General features: G+C 40.5%; 1 protein-coding gene across 1 annotated transcript in view; it reads left to right on the top strand.

Moving 5' to 3' along the window:
• cntn3a.1 (contactin 3a, tandem duplicate 1) overlaps window positions 1–17,037 on the top strand; it is a 177,815-nt gene that overhangs the window by 135,761 nt on the left and 25,017 nt on the right. Inside the window, exons 10-12 of the mRNA XM_052091452.1 lie at window positions 2,492–2,621; window positions 6,702–6,852; window positions 13,558–13,685. Of these exons, the coding sequence (XP_051947412.1) occupies window positions 2,492–2,621; window positions 6,702–6,852; window positions 13,558–13,685 (409 nt within the window). The remainder of the gene's footprint in view (window positions 1–2,491; window positions 2,622–6,701; window positions 6,853–13,557; window positions 13,686–17,037) is intronic.

The raw sequence follows: 17,037 nt of genomic DNA on the forward strand, positions 1-17,037 counted from the left end.
ATTCCCCTGAGGAAGGAACTTATTTCTCAGGGACGGGGCACACTCTGGCACCCGCACCCAGACCTCTGGAACCTCCACGTTTGGCCCTTGGACAGGATGCGGAAGATCTAGCCGGCCTACCTCCGACCGTCATAGATACAATCAATCAAGCCAGAGCCCCCTCTACCAGGCATCTCGACAGAAGGGGAACGTCTAGGACGGGGAACGTCTAGGAAGGGGAACGAGACATTGTGTCTCCCCTGCCACGTCGCTGAGCCGAGCCACTGTTGTGGCCGGACCATTTCCGGCTCCTCAGAAAAATCCTGAATGAACTCCCGTATTTGCGCCGCTTAAATACCCGTATGTCCGGGGGCGGGACATGCAAATACTGGGTGCCAACTCTCATTGGCCTTTTTTCATAGTTCAGAGGTGAATATCGGCACTCAAGAGAGACCCCTAGTGTCGCTTCTCTGACACAACGTCCCGTTCCCTCCATCGGGGAACGGAGGTTACATACGTAACCTAGACGATTTATGCACTGCATGCAGGTACAGTATGTAAAAAGATGCAAAAAATCTCAATAATATTTTTTTTATGTGCTGCTTAAAAGATACAAAGTTCCCAGATGTGTAAAATAGACCATCTTATAATATATTAAATATAAATATGTAAATCTAGATTTATTAAATACATGAAGCGCGCTTTGATTTGGAGCAAGAGATACATGGGGAGTGAATTCATTTTGTCAGAGATGTCACTTTATTCTGATTGGTTCAGCATCAGTTTGCGATGTAGCATAAGTTGCTATGGCGATGAACACTGGTAAAAACCAACCCACCTATTTAGATTGAGTTTCCTCAAACTAAAATCAAACTTACCTGGGTATCTGGCTTTGTGCAACAGGCCACTGAACATAACCGATTAGCAACAAAAAAAAACATGTAACTGACACGTGAATTTAGTCACAATAATGTATTTACATTACTCCACTACATAGTGGTATCATGTTTTTAAACCCATAATCCCACCCCAATACCTAAACCTAATCAGTTCTCAACAATATAAAAAAGTAACAAGCAGATACAAGTACAGTCGCAAAGAATTACAAAAAAGTACTTTAAAATTATTTCTAACTATAGGATAGCTTTTTGTGAGGAACATAGCAAAATCCATGCTGTTAAAAGCAGAAAATCCTCCCCCTCCTTGAAGGCAGTTACATCTTCTGAACTTGAGCTTGTCGCACTTGGTCACGAGGCACGTGAGAGCCAATGGCATTTGACATCAGTGATGACAAACCTGTGACTTCGTAACACTTCTTGAGGCTGCAATTTTTTAATGTAAAAAAATGTGTGGGATTTATTACAGCAAATGTTGTGGGACCATGAGCATTGAATAAATACTTACATTTGGGTTTGTTCTTCACACAAAACATTAACCAATGCTTAAATTACATTAATAACTGTGAATACATGTTGAGTTTAAGTGAAATGAAAATCATTCACCAATGCCAAAGAATTTTACCCCAACATAGAAATTCATGATGAAAAAATTCTGATGCTCTTTGCATTAGTTTATTGTTGCCAAAGGTTGTCAGTGTCCAATGCCTTGGGATTGAGAATGGTTAGTTGTTAATCACAAGATGCACAGTGGAGTACTTACCATTTAAGCCATGACTATGTTCACAACAGTGCCTTTTTGCGTTTAATAAAATGTGAAAACTTTATGTATAAAATATTGAGTTTAAGGCTAAAAAGAAACTTTTTATTGATATTATTATTATGTTTCAACTGCAAACTGAGATGTAATCATTTAAATGCTTTTAAATTTCAAAATATGTTTCTGGGACAAATTGATGGAGAAGGTCAAAAATGTTTTTTACATAATAAACATATCAAGGACGCATTTTTCATTAAAGCGTTATTGTATTAGGCAAATTCAATAAGTGGTATCATTCTGCTAGAAAGTTAAGTCCCTGCAGGCCCATAATCAGCATAGACATTGAGGGGGACAATATTCATAATAGTGGTCTACTGATATGGGGTTTTTCTATTGGTGAATATTAAATTATTACATTTTGTGCCCCCTAATCCTGAATATGTGGTTACATCCTTGAGTCTCTAACATGTAAAAAGTAACAGATCATTAATCTATGGGTGCTGTGATATAAACATCAGCTAGGTGAAGGTGTTTTGTGTCAAAGCTGTAACTGTATTGCATGTTTAATCAGGGCTGGAATGCCGTATCTACCAATCAGTACCTAGAACCACAACTATCCATTCATAAGTATGCATATTTTTGTGTCTGAATCATTTGTGCATGAACAATTTCTATAAAAAGAGGGGTAATATTTGTATTTCACATTTCATGTACCATTTCAATTTTCAGAATTTCTTTGTTTACATTGTTTCAGCAACGTGCAAAGAAACTCTTTGAGATGCTTTTTGAAATGTCTTTGTCATTATTGCAGAAAGTAGTGACTTTATTTATAAGGTTTAATCTCATATGTTTCCAGGACAGAATCCAGGTGGTAAACGGGGCATTGTCCATCAGCAGTCTAACCCTGTCAGATACAGGGATGTACCAGTGTATCGCTGAAAACCGACATGGCCGAGTGTTTGCTAATGCTGAACTCAAAGTCATTGGTAAGGAAATCACTAAATTGAATGTCGGTTGTCTTCATACAAAACATCTGCAGTGAAAGAGTGCCAACTACAGGATTTAGCCGGTCAACTTTTCTTGTGTTCTTGAATATGTAGCCAGTGCTTTATTTTAGATGGAATATATGTGTACAAATAAATGTGTTATACTGTCTCAAAAAAAAAAGAAAAAAAGCTTTTATCTGGGTTCGCATGGATCCTTAAAAAGGCTTAATGGCTTCACTGCATACACCTACAATTATGTATTTTCACAATTAAGTTGAATAATGACACATAAATAATGATAGACAAATCATTAAAACAGAATCTCAGTCAAATCAATTCATCTGAAAGAAAAAACTTCTATGAATTACATACCAAACAGGCTTATTAATAAATCCATATACAACTAGTCTATTTTGAAAATATGTAGTTTTGCACATCCCTACTAATCAGTCTTAATGATTGCCTGAAAAAGATCTATGGCTTTGGGTTCACCTGACAGATCACAGGCATTTCTTAGGTACCATTTATATGGGGTGCAGTTTAAAAGGTTTAAAGATATTTTTCATGTTACACTCTGTCTTAAAAATAAAACATTCATGTAGTGGAGCGGCTAAGTGCTTATGTTTGGCAGAATCGTTCAGTTTATGATACAAGCGTGAAAATTGGCATGAGCAGTCTCCATGGGTCACTTGACAAGAAAATTGTCCGAGCCACTTGAAATTTCAAGATGGTGGCCATTTTTCAAGATGGCCGACACCTTAGTGGAGCAGTTAAGTGATATAGTCCGATCGTTAGTCCACTTAGTCCGATCGTTCATCCAATGCCATTTATATCCCGTGCGATCTGTACACCATCCGGTTAACTAAAACCCCATTAACCTTGGCTCGGCTCTCCCGCGCTGGCACAACCTGTCAATTCAGGTGCGGCTATCTAACTGTTTTGGGGTAGATTAGACAGCATTTGGGATACTAACTTTACAATTAGCTGACATTGAACCCCACTCTGAGTTTAACAGCAGTGATATATCACCAGTGTGCCCTGGTAGTGCAGATATTCACTCTTGTCTAATCCATCTATAATCAACAAATCAACACAACTGTATTTTGATGCGTTAAAAGTTGTTCTTTAGAATAATCTAAAACATATAAAATAAAATGACACCAAATCGTCCTTAATGAAAAAAAACAATACATTTCTATCGGAAAATTGATCTTTTGAGGATCCAGGGGTCGGCCATCTTGAAAATAGAAATTTCAAGTGGCTGAGAGTGTTTTTTAGTCAAGCAACCCTTAGAGACTGCTCATACCAATTTGCATGCTTATGTCACTAACTAAACAATTATATTGCTTAACTGCTCCATTTAGGTGGTGGTAATCTTGAAAAAAAAGGCCGCCATCTTGAAATTTCAAGTGGCTGTGGGTGGCATATTGTCTAGTGACCATCAGAGACTGCTCATGCCAATTTTCATGCTTGTATCACTAAATAAACCACTATATCACTTAACTGCTCCACTAAGGTGTCGGCCATCTTGAAAAATGGCCGCCATCTTGAAATTTCAAGTGGCTCGGACAATTTTCTGGTCAAGTGACCCATGGAGACTGCCCATGCCAATTTTCACGCTTGTATCATAAACTGAACGATTATATCACTTAGCCGCTCCACTAATGGTGCAAGATATTCAAAAAACAGTGCGAGTAATGATACAATGGCCAAATACATTCCTCTGTATGTGTATGGCTTTAGCATCAGTTCTTTATAGAGAATTAATTTAAAACTTTAAATTAGGCCACGCCAACAGAAATATGAAAAATTAAAACATAAAAAAAAGGAATATTTCTAAAACTTGTCTGTCTCAATAATAACATCTTATGACTGTTATGGTAAAGATTATTGGAATTTGGAAATGCTAATTGTGCTGTTATATAGAAAAAAAGTATGAAGTCTGTTTTGGTAAGGTGCTTAGCAATACTTTGAGTTTTGATGTACTCATACATTTATTCCAGCCACATTGTCAGTGAGTACTCATTCTTATTAGACTTACTACAGCATTTCACACTCTATTTCAAAAAAGTTGACCCGCTATTAAGGGGCGCAGAATAACTTTTGACAGGATCAATGATCAAACCCATTGCTGTGTTGAAGATTAAAGGAGTTGATGTTCAGGGCCATTTTATCATGCATCAGATTAGAGAAATGCTCTGTTCCCTGGTCCTGTCATTTGTCAGCACAATGGGTGCTTTGATGCTGTCAACGCTGAGTGCAGACGAATGCCAAACCGGCGAGAAAGTCTAGTATGCTGAAAATGCTGCCTGGGGAAGCTGTGAAGTAGGCAGTCTCCACACTTTAGAGCCTTTAGATTTGTGCTGGCTGACTTGACTCAAATTTACTTGGTGCTGTGTGGGGGGTAGTGTGCAGCTCTTGAGTGTGCTCTTAAGTGAGTATATCACATTAAAAACAGTCTCTCTGTCCGCTTCTGGAATGTGAGTAGATGATGAGATTTAGGAAAAAGGAACAAGAAAAAGACAAAGTAATTTGACAGGCTGTGTGGTAGAAAATATCTTTCACCTGTACAGTGGCCACAAAAAGTATTTTGATATGTATAGCACAGCAATGTATGAATTTAATTGTATTAGATAAAAAATATTTTTTTTAAAAAGTCCAAAGCAATAATTCAATACTTTTTCTCAAAACTAACTCAAAACTTACTTTTAATCAACTTTGATTTTCAGTGGATGTCAAAAGTCAGTTCCCCTCAAGTTCCCACAGGTGTCCTTGCAGAGTACATTTACATTTATTCATTTAGCAAATGTGTTAATCCAAAGCGACTTGCAAAATGAGGAAGGATACAATAAAAGCGATTCATCTTAAGGAGACAGTAGCATGAAAAGTGCTGCATTACAAAGTTTCAATTGTATTAGAAAAGTACTAGCCAAGACAGAGATCAGAGTGCAACAAGAATTTTTATTTATTTATTTTGAGTGTATTGTCAAGTGCTCACAAAAAAAAGTTCTGTCTTTAGCCGTTTTTTGAAGATAGAGATGGAGTCAAGGAGGGAGTTGGGAGGAACATTCCACCAACGAGGTACAGTGAAGCCGAACATGATATGTGCAGCAACCGGCAGCCAAGGTTGAGAGACAAGGAGGGGTTGAAGAGGCCTAATTGCACATCTTGCATTACAGAAACCCAGTCTAGATATTGAGTTGGTTGTCGATGGTTAGCCCTAGCTTTCTGACCGTTTTGGATGGTGTTATTGTAGATGAACCCAGCTGAACGATGACGTTGTGCTCAAAAGCAGGGTTGGCTGAAAAGACGAGGAGCTTGGTCTTCACCACCTTGAGTTAAAGGTGTTATTCCTTCATCTTGGCTGAGATGTCTGCCAAGCAGGCCGAGATCTGAGCAGTCACTGTGGGGTCGTCAGGCTGGAAAGACAAGTAGAGCTGCTGTCATCTGCGCAGCAGTGGTAAGAAAACCTGTGTGTTTGAAAGATGGGTCCCATTTATGTAGTGTATATAGAAATGAGGAGTAGGCCAAGCACTGAGCCCTGAGGTACCCCATTAAGTAGTTGATGTGACTGGACACCCCACCTCTCCAGGTTGCCTTGAAAGACCTACCTGAGAGATAGGACTTGAACCAGCCAAGCACAGTTCCTGTTATGCACAGAGTAGAGAGGATGGACAGTAGGATCTGATGGTTGTCTGTGTCAAAGGCTGCTGATAGGTCCAGCAGAATAAGGACAGATGATCTGGAGCTCTCTCCTGTCTCTGCTATTCATTGACAGTCAGCAGGGCAGTCTCGGTGGAATGTCACTTTTGAAGCCTGACTGAATGTCATCTAGCAGCTTGTTTTGTGAGAGAAGGGGAGGTTTTTTAAACAGTGGAGTTAGTCAAACCTGCTCAAATACAGTGGGAAAAATGTCTTTAATGCGGTGGGAAAAGAGTAACAGGAGTTGTAATTTATCACATTAACTATGGATATGTCCACTAATATTTGACAAACAGGAAGTGTCCAAATATACTTTTATCTTTATTAGAACTGTCTGTGTATAATGTTTTATAACATGTTTTATTCTCCTCACCTCAGCAGTGGCACCAGATTTCTCCAACAGTGTGCTGAAGGCACAGATATTGGCTCGACAGGGTGGGGATGTTTTGATTGAGTGCAGGCCCCGCATGTCCCCACATGGGATGATCTCCTGGAGAAAAGGCAAAGAAGCCCTGCGAGAGAGCCACAGGTAATTTTTACCATCTGAGACAGACAGAGCAATATGTTTTGGTTTAGGCAGAAGGATGTAAGCGATCAAAGGGTTGATTATTCACATCAAAACTTCTCAACACAACAATGGCTGCATTTGCATATACTTGATCTATTCTACACAAAAACACTTGATCACAGAAAAGCATTCAAACAAATCTGTACAATCAACCAACCTCTGATCACTGAATTTGTTGTTTCATAACTTCATGACATAGTCACATAATTTTAATGAGATCAGGCAGTCTTTACAATATGAGTACAAAATGAGGAAAATATTATGTAATGTATAAGATATCTAGTTGATTTAAGGATACGCATACAAATGATGACTTTTTAAGATTGGCATATAAGTATTTCTAGCTTTATTCAGCTAAATTCAGCAAACATCTAAGTGTGTTCTTTCAAAACTAGGACTACTTTAAGCCTCATGTGACAGCATTGACTGGACAGAACCTGAAAATGGGTCAGAAACTCCTCACAGATACCCTTAATATCTCTAGATCAAAAACATTTGAAAAGGCTTTAAAAATGTATATAATGGCAGTGCATCCCAGATTTCTCGTTTGCATACACTTAGATGAATCCATTGAGGATTTAAGCACCATGGCACTGTGTCCTCATGGAGAGATTCAGACTGAACTCTTGAGCCTGAAGAAAATCATTAGTAGCCATCACTGTCTATCAGTCTTGTGCTAGCATCCACCCACAATCTTGAGCTGTGGGTAAGAGGAGCAGGGTCTCTCATTAAACACTGTCGCACTGCTGACTCTTATAGAGAGAGGGGGATAATGAGAGATAGAGAAAGAATAGCTTTTTCAGGCTTCTTCTGTAATGATCATTTGGGAAGTTTTGCTTTCATTTCTTTATGCCCAATATTGTTTTAATAATGTAGCACCTGTTGTAAATCTGGAATAACTGTAATATGCAAATTTTATGCAAAATACATACTTTTGTAGTTTCTCTCAATATTCTAGCTTTTTATACATTTGTCATGACAGTTTGACATTAGTGTTGTCAAACATTGTCGGTTCTTGTGGGTTTTTTAGGACAATGCTTTGATTTGAACACGAATGCGAATGAAAGTTGAGAGTTATGCTGGAATGGAAGATTTTCAACGGATAATGATGCAACTATCACTGTCGCATATTCATAGCTTGCGTGGAGGCCGAAGGGGCCTGGCCCCCCAGTGGCTGAAATATGTTACTACAATAAATGTAAAATGAATAATATTTGTAACTCCAAAATAAATATTGATATAATGTTGGTGTTTTAATACATTTAAAAAATATTATTTTATAAGAAAAAAAGTCTAACTTACTGACTCCTCCCCCAATCTCGTTTGCTAGTTGACACAGTGATAAACCTGCATTTTGGCAGTTCGAGCCAATCAAGATAACAGTAGCCTATGGTAGATTCATTGACAAATGTGTGGTGTAAATGGATATTCAATGTTTTTTAAAACATCCACCACGAGACCAAGATAACAACAGCCAGATGATGATGCCATGCTTGACAATTCCGGACCCAGACAACCCGACCAAGATGATCCGCAGGCCCCACCCGTCATGGTGGCTCAAGGATCCACACACCACCCATTAGTGTCTGCAACAGGTACACCCAAGGATCTCAGCGGCCTGTTTTTTCTGAATTTCCAGCCAAAATATTGGGAGACAGAAAGAGAGCATTTTTCACTCATTACTTTAAGTATCCCTGGGAGGAATACTCCATTGAGAAAGATGCCGTTTTTTGTTTTACGTGTAGACATTTTCGGAGTGAAAGCAGAGAGGATTTGTTTACTGTGAGAGGTCTGAGTGACTGGAAATGACTTGGCACTAAACTCACCAAACATGCAATCTCACAGGCCACAGAGCTTCCCATCAGATACTCTGCATGGCACACAAACTGAACTTGGTTCTAGTGGAATGTTGCAGTCAATCACACTGTGAAAACATTCTTGAATGTATTTGACAAGCTATATTCAGTGTTTGCAGGGTCTCTAATCATCACTGAATCAAACATGAAACAAATTTAAATTGTAAAGCCAAGTGAGACGAGATGGGCGTGCAAGTGGCGATGCGTGAATTCTGTTAAAAAGCACTACTCAGCAATTACAGCCTCCTTGGTAGAAATGAGAGACGAAGGAGAAAAATGGGCCATAGAAGCCAGTGGTCTTTATGATCACATGAACAGAGTTGAATTCATTACTTGACTGGTTGTATTTGAGGACCTTCTGCGCATTGTGCATGTTGCACACAAGGTCCTTCTGTCCACTAGCTGTACACTCGCTGATGCAACTACGATTATGAGCAATTTCAAGGCGCATGTGGTATCGTGAAGAAAATAAGATGCATGGAAGATGTGTGGTGAGCAGTAAAAGAATTTTGCCAAACAAACAATGTGTCAGAGCTAGAGGACACACAGCAAGGAGAGGCTCCCAATCTGTTTTCGCACGAACGAAAACAGGCTACAACAGCCCTTAGTACCTTGGACAGTTATGTAGTACATGCTTCTAGGCAATAGAGAAAAGTACAAAGGTGATGCACCCATTGAAACATCAAAATCCTTGCAGTGGAATATGCAACAGCATCTCTATCTTCCTGAGTTGGATGCTGTGATCTCTGAGCTGGACAGGCGATTCAGAGGAGAGCCCATTGACCTCGCAAAAGCATGTGTTGCAGTGTTTAAATGTAACAAAGAAGGAATCAAGCATCTTCTACAAAAGTACGTTGAACCACTACACATTCACCAACTGCTGGTGAGAGCAGTGATGGACCTTGTTAAGGCCTCTGCCTCTGTGACCCCCATTTAATTGATACATTTTCAAAATATAGTGAAAAAGGACACATATACAAATCTATACAAATTTCTTCAGCTGGCACTGACCCTCCTGGTCTGGTCAGTGACAACAGAGGGGAGTTTTTCGGCAATGCGTAGAATTTGTAACTGGCTACACACAACCATGAGTAAATAAAGATTTTCTCGCTTTTATCCAAAGTGACTTACAGTGCACTTATTACTGGGACAGTTCCCCTGGAGCAACCTGGAGTTAAGTGCCTTGCTCAAGGACACAATGGTGGTGGCTGTGGGGATCGAACCAGTGACCTTCTGATTACCCGTTATGTGCTTTATCCTACTATGCCACAACCACTCCACACCACCATTTTCTGCCACATTGAAGCAGACATTACGCGAATCTGTCATCGGAAACATTTTTGGATATCTTTGTTGGTTGAAAGAAAAGGTGTTTAATTCTACACTAGGTAGGACAGGTGCATAATTTTCTTGGCTTTGTCTCTGTGTACGGTTGAGTCTTTTGGTGCAGATTGCTTTGTGATTAAATGTTCTTTTAAAAGTCTACTCTGGTAATGTAACAATGTTGGTAGGCTATAAATTCATGTAAGCATGTTTCTTCTGGTTATACATTTTGTTTTTATCAAGTGGCTGTGGGGTTTCCAGTAGAGCTGACATAACTTGTGTGCCTGTCTATAGAGAGATGAATTACGTAACTGTGTAGTGGTTTCTCTTTCAGTATGTGCTACTGTTGTAACACATTTAATTAAATAATCACTGGGTAAAGTGTCTTATGAACATATTTCTCTGTTCATTATCATAACTTTGTGTGCCTGGCTGTAGAGAGGTGCACTACATCACTGTGTAGTGCTCATCTTAAAACACGGCTAGGATGATGGTGTGCCAGAAGATATAAATGTACCAGCGGTGAGATTTCAAAGGAAACTATTTTGCTGCAAATGGGTTCAACAAATCGACATTTCCCATGAATTTGTTATAGGCACACACGATGTAAGGCCTCTCAACTTCAACGTATGTTTTAGTGGCTTTGTCCCAGCATTGAATCTTCTCCACTGGTTCTGGGCCAGCTAAGGATGACACAAGTGCGACCTCATTGTTGTCGTATCATTTAACAGCACAGATGTTGTGGTTCGCCTCCACTCTGACATCAAAGCTTCCTCTCCCCTTTTTCTTTAAGCTTTTCTCATCATCAAGGTTACAGTTGGGAAGGCGTACCTGCCCGGCTGTTCCAGTGTAATGAATTCCATGGTCAAGCAGCTTAACGATCAGTGGAACGCAGGTGAAATAGTTGTCAGCAAAGATCTTGTAGTTATGACCTGGTGGAAGCGTGGAGGCAAGCTTCATCACAACATACCCTGACAATCCAAATTCAGATCTAGCATACATTACATTCACACTGCCTTGGTACACGTCAAAGTCACACAGTATGCCAGAGATTCCCGTTCTTACCCTCAACTTGAACCCCAATGGGTGGTGTGCCAGAAGATATAAATGTACCAGCTGTGAGATTTCAAAGGAAACTTATATTTTGCTGCAAATCAGTCCATCAAATCGACATCTCCCATGAATTTGTTATAGGCACTCACGGTGTAAGGCCTCTCAACTTCAATGTATGTTTTGGTGGCTTTGTCCCAGCATTGAATCTTCTCCACTGGTTCTGGGCCAGCTAAGGATGACACAAGATGACCTCCCTGTTGTCGTACAATTTAACAGCACAGATGTTGTGGTTCGCCTCCACTCTGACATCAAAGCTTCCTCTCCCCTTTTTCTTTAAGCTTTTCTCATCAACAAGGTTACAGTTGGGAAGGCGTACCTGCCCGATGTTCCAGTGTAATGAATTCCATGGTAAAGCAGCTTAGCAATCAGTGGGACGCAGGTGAAATAGTTGTCTGCATAGATCTTGTAGTTATGACCTTGTGGAAGCGTGGAGGCAAGCTTCATCACAACATACCCTGACAATCCAAATTCAGATCTAGCATACATTACATTCACACTGCCTTGGTACACATCAAAGTCACACAGTATGCCAGTATGTCGTCCTTATCCTCAACTTGAACCCCAATGGGTGTGGCTTGCCTCGCTTGTATTGTTTGATGCCGCTAATCTTCCCCTTGAAAGGAATCATCGTTTCATCCACAGAGTTGTGTTCCTGCAGGCATTTCTCCCTGAATGCATCAAGCCATGGTCTGAGTTTCCAAAGTTTGTCATGTTTTTCCATCTCAGACACTAGCAAATTGTTTACAAAATGTAATGATCTCAGCAGACATTGGAATCTGTTCTGTGACATCACATCTGAAACAGGGGTGTACTGCTTGTCTGTTTTCCCAATACATATGGACTCCAGCCATTTGAACTAGGCCCATCTTCAGGTACATGCCAATCATTTGCATTATTTCCGTCATATTGGTGTTTATGGATGCTCCTTTCTTTTGAAAACTTTACTCATTGGTTTTATCTGTCAGATCCTGGATCATATCTTCTGACACAAACTTTCTGAAGTACTGCAGTGGTGTATGGAGGGAGACGGCATCATTAGTGATATCCTGACCGGAAAAATCAGTCTTTGTTTGGACTGATAGAATTCATTTTCAGCCAGTGATACCTGTCACAAGGCATGGTCTGTGTTCTTGAATGGCTTGGTTTTGTTGGCATGATGTCCACATAATCATCCGATGGGTGGTCATTAAGTTTTTTATTTTCCTTTTCCAGTTCACAGGCATCTCCACATTCCTCTTCATCACTTGTATCAGAGTCCTTCTCAAAGTCACTGTTCCCATTTTGGACTGCATCAATGACATCATACACATTGTAGATAAGACGTTCTTTCCTGGCTGGTGGCATTCTGAAATGGAAAAAGAAAATCACTGATTATTTTCCATGCTAAATAATCTCAATGCAAATCAATCCCAATTATACTTACACGTGTTAAAGAATTAACCCATTCCACATAATTGACCCATTCCACAGACCCATTCACACAATACTGTCATGCTAATAGCACTTATACCCCCGCCCCCACACACACACACACATTTCTGAACATTATCACCTGTCCCTCATGAAGCAAGCAGATATTTTGGCAAACAAGCAAAGGCCAGAAAAGTAAACAGGACCAGTTAAGTATATTTTATAAATGATAAGATACAGATGTTTTCAGATATTGCTACACACATACTTTCAAATTCTCATAGAAATAATGTATTCCTTAATTCAACTTGAACTTATTATTTAATAATCATTAAATTGTGATTGAAACTCAAAATGGTAACAAAGATATTTTAAACTTGTGAATGATCAAAAATAGTATGTTTCGATTAGTATTTTTTTTTTTCACATGAAGCAGGTGAAAAGTACAATTCATCCATGTAATGTGCAAGGTGCATAGGCACATTTTGATACCCCTTTCACCCAGTGTTGTAAAATTACAACATTGACATAACAAGCTCAAAATCAAATATGATCAAAGCATTAAACAGTACCTTAATAGCTGCATGATCTAGACATATATATCACAGAAAAAAATATTTTACTTACTTGAATGTTGATTTATCCAGTCCAGTAAAACAAGATGATGTGCTTCAAGGGGAGTTTGCAGGTTGTGTGACTTCATGGCCAGGTGAACAGGTCTATTTACAAAATCTACCATCCAATAGCATTGTAAGACTGAACAATCGGACCTATTAATTGTGTAAATGTGGTCTTATGAGAAAATAAAACATGTGCAGATTTATTTTAGTAGAGCTAAAATTTATGTTATAATATTACAACAGTGGGACTCACAGGGTTAATGCAATATAATAACTGGTTTTATACCTTGTTTATGAGGATGGATAGAATTGCAAATCTTTCATCGTTTCACTTTGTTTTCTAGAGTCTCAGTGTTGGACAATGGCAGTCTCCGGATATCCAACATCACCAAATTAGACGCAGGTCTGTACACTTGTGTGGCAAGAAACCAGTTTGGAGCGGCAAGCAGTGCTGGCACACTTGTGGTCAAAGGTACGATGAAACATTTCAGTAGTCGTATATAATAGCCATTAGATTATTTACTTTCAGAAACCTTTGGAAATGCCTTTTGGAGCAAGCCTGTGTCACATGATAAAAGAATGCTTAGATGATCTCAAATACCAAATGAGTATATGGCCAACCAGCATGATTTAACCCCCATGATTTTTTTTTTTTACACTGTGACAGAATTTTCATGACAGTGTTGCACAATTTACCCCACAATTGTCATTACCATAATGGTCATTATGATATACTCATAAACGCAATAAAAAATATATATATATGGTAGCACTTTACAATAGTTAATAAAAATACAATTGTTCATTGTAAGTTCATGTTTGTTCAACGTTAAATAATATTTTTTTTTACTTTAAATATTAATTAGAACATGTCTTAAAAGTGACATTAACTAAAATTATTAAATGATGTCAATTTATTGTTCATTGTTAGTTCATGTTAACTAATGTTGTTAATGTCTCGGTTACTGTCATAACCTCCGTGATGGTCGATGTAGTGACACTAGGAGTCTCTATCGAGAGCCTCGGTTACCTCTTATCTTTGAGAAAAGGCCAATGAGAATTGGCGAACAGAATTTGCATGCCCCTCCCCGGACATACTGGTATAAAAGGAGGGAAGCGCGCATCTGTTCTGACAGGTTTTGAGCTGAGGAGCCGGTCCCGGCCATTTCAGTGGATAGTACAGTGTTGTGGCAAGAGGTACACAATGTCTCATTCCCTCCAGAGGTTACGACAGTAACCGATATGTTCCACTTCTGTCACTCACTCGACATTGTGTCGATGTAGTGACACTAGGCGTCCCTATCAAAAATGCTACAATACTGAACCATGTTATGTGGACTGCTGATGCAGGTGCAAGCAAGCTGCTGCATGCAAAAATAGCAGGTGCATCAGACTGCACGTAACCTTCCCCAACGCCCCAAAAGACGTCATATAGTTCCCCACATCCCTGAGGTGGGGAAGCGACGTAACTAGCATGGGAGCAGGCCACGCCAGCCGCTGCCTTTTCTCTCTTTATGTTTTCTCTCCATAGAGTGTTAGATGCGGGTGGGGCCATCTAATGCTATAACACGCATTGGGGAAGGCGTTCTTTTCTCATCATATTCTTTCAGTGGGAAAAGACACCGCAGAGACCACATCCTGCCCATCAGTGGAGGTTAACATATGGCAAAGTACGTCACATGGGCTTACCAGCCACATATGGAAGTGGCGCTGTGGTTGGTCCTGCCTCGACGGGGAGGAGCTCTACTAACACAGCGACCGGGGTGCAGAGGGAACTCTGCCCAAAGGAGATGCGGGTCCGCCGATAGGGGAACTTCCTCCGCTGAATTTGGAGCCAGAGGGCTAGGGAGGAAGGACACCCAGGGTCCGTGATGTTACCGAATTCTACGTGTTCAGACCTGTCAAAACACGGGACAAGACCAGATCAACCTGGAGAATGTAAAATCTCACAAAGGTATTGGGTGTTGCCCAGCCTGTCGCTCTGCAGATGTCTGCTAGAGAGGTGCCATTGGCCAGTGCCCACGAGGATGCCAAACTCCTGGTAGTGTGCTCTAACCCGCAAGGGGGCGGGCACGGCCTGGGTCTGGTAGGCCAATGCAATGGCGTCCACGATCCAGTGGGCAAGCCTCTGTTTGGAGACAGCGTTCCTTTTCCGCTGTACACCAAAGCAGTCATAGAGCTGCTCAGAGTGTCTAAAGCTCTGTGTGCGATCCAAATAGGTGCGCAAAGCACGCACCGGACACAAGACCGCTATGGCTGGATCTGGCTCCTCCTGGGGCATCTCTTGCAAGTTCACTACCTGATCCCTGAAAGGGGTCATAGGAACCTTGGGCACGTAACCTGGTCGGGTCTCAGGATGACGTGAGAGTCTGCCAGACCGAACTCCAGGCAAGTATCGCTGACAGAGAACGCTTGCTGGTCCCAAACCCTCTAATGGAAGTGAGCACAATCAGGAGGGCCTTCTTCGAGGAGAGGGCCTTTAGTTTGACTGACTCAAGCAGCTCAAACAGGGAACTCCAAAGACCCGAGAGGACCACGGAGAGATCTAGGAGGGTTTAGTCTCCGGGCGCCTCTAAGTAACCTGATGGTCAGGTCGTGCTTCCCTAATGACTTACCCTAATGTCCACTGCATCGTATTGAGCCGCTATGGCGGCTACATAAACATTCAAGGTGTAGGGGAACAGCTCCAGCCTCTCCTGCGGGAATGAGAGCACTGACCTGACTGCTCACCTCGCAGTGAGAACATGAACCATCCACAAATGCTGCCTCGGTATGATCCCTGCAGCGTCCGTGGCCATCAGAAGCGGAGCGGTAACGAACGCATCCAGGAATGACACAAAGACGGAAGGGCATCTTGAAAAAGACGCATCTTTAAAAAGACATTCAACGTCAATGTGTCTTACTCATTCAGAGTAATATATACTTTTTTTTTTTTTAGAGGGCTGTTGAAACGCCAAGGAGCATAGTCTGCACTGGCGTGCAGAAGAAGAAAAAAGAAGAAGAGAAAAGCTGCTGAAATGCGCCGTATCCCAACAGCGTATGCTCATTTAGAAGTGAGTGGAACAGCAGTGGGTTTTACTCAGCTCGCTGAAACACAACTACTCGGCTCTGTCTGAAAAGACACACTCCTTTTATACCCGTATGTCCGCCGGGAGGGGCATGCAAATTCTGTTCGCCAAGGCCTTTTCTCAAAGATAAGAGGTAACCAAGGCTCTCAAGAGAGACCCCTAGTGTCACTACATCAACACAACGTCGAGTGAGTGACAGAAGGGGAACTAATGTTAACAAATGAAACCTTATTGTAAAGTGTTACTATTTACTTGTATTGGCTTACCATATAAGCTTGAATGGGCCCCGCTGAGAAAAAATTTAATAAATACATTTTAATGACTGCAGTCTTGACAAAATAGGTAGTTTTAAAGCTGATGAATTTTACTTTACAATGCATGTAGGTATTATGACCAAAACAAGTGCTTTGAAATTTGCAGACAAATCAGAAGTGTTCTGTTGTGATCATTTACTGTATTAATAATTTTGCACTGTCGCTGGAAAGCTCGCAAAAGGTAGAATACAACCAGCCTATTTGTTTTACTAACAGAAAACTATTTATTGAGTAATAGCTAAGTATGTGTCTTTGACATGCATCCATCCATCCATCCATCTTCAACCGCTTATCCGAAGTTGGGTCGCGGGGGCAGCTGCTCCATGACATGCATATTACATGAAAACAGGTGTTGCTTCTATGTTGCGTTTTCACTTATAACTTAACGGAACATTAAATATCACATACCATTAGATGAGGTGTTTATCTTTACAATGAGCCT

The sequence above is a fragment of the Xyrauchen texanus genome, chromosome 25, assembly GCF_025860055.1.
Source record: "Xyrauchen texanus isolate HMW12.3.18 chromosome 25, RBS_HiC_50CHRs, whole genome shotgun sequence".
Taxonomy (NCBI): Eukaryota; Metazoa; Chordata; class Actinopteri; order Cypriniformes; family Catostomidae; genus Xyrauchen; species Xyrauchen texanus.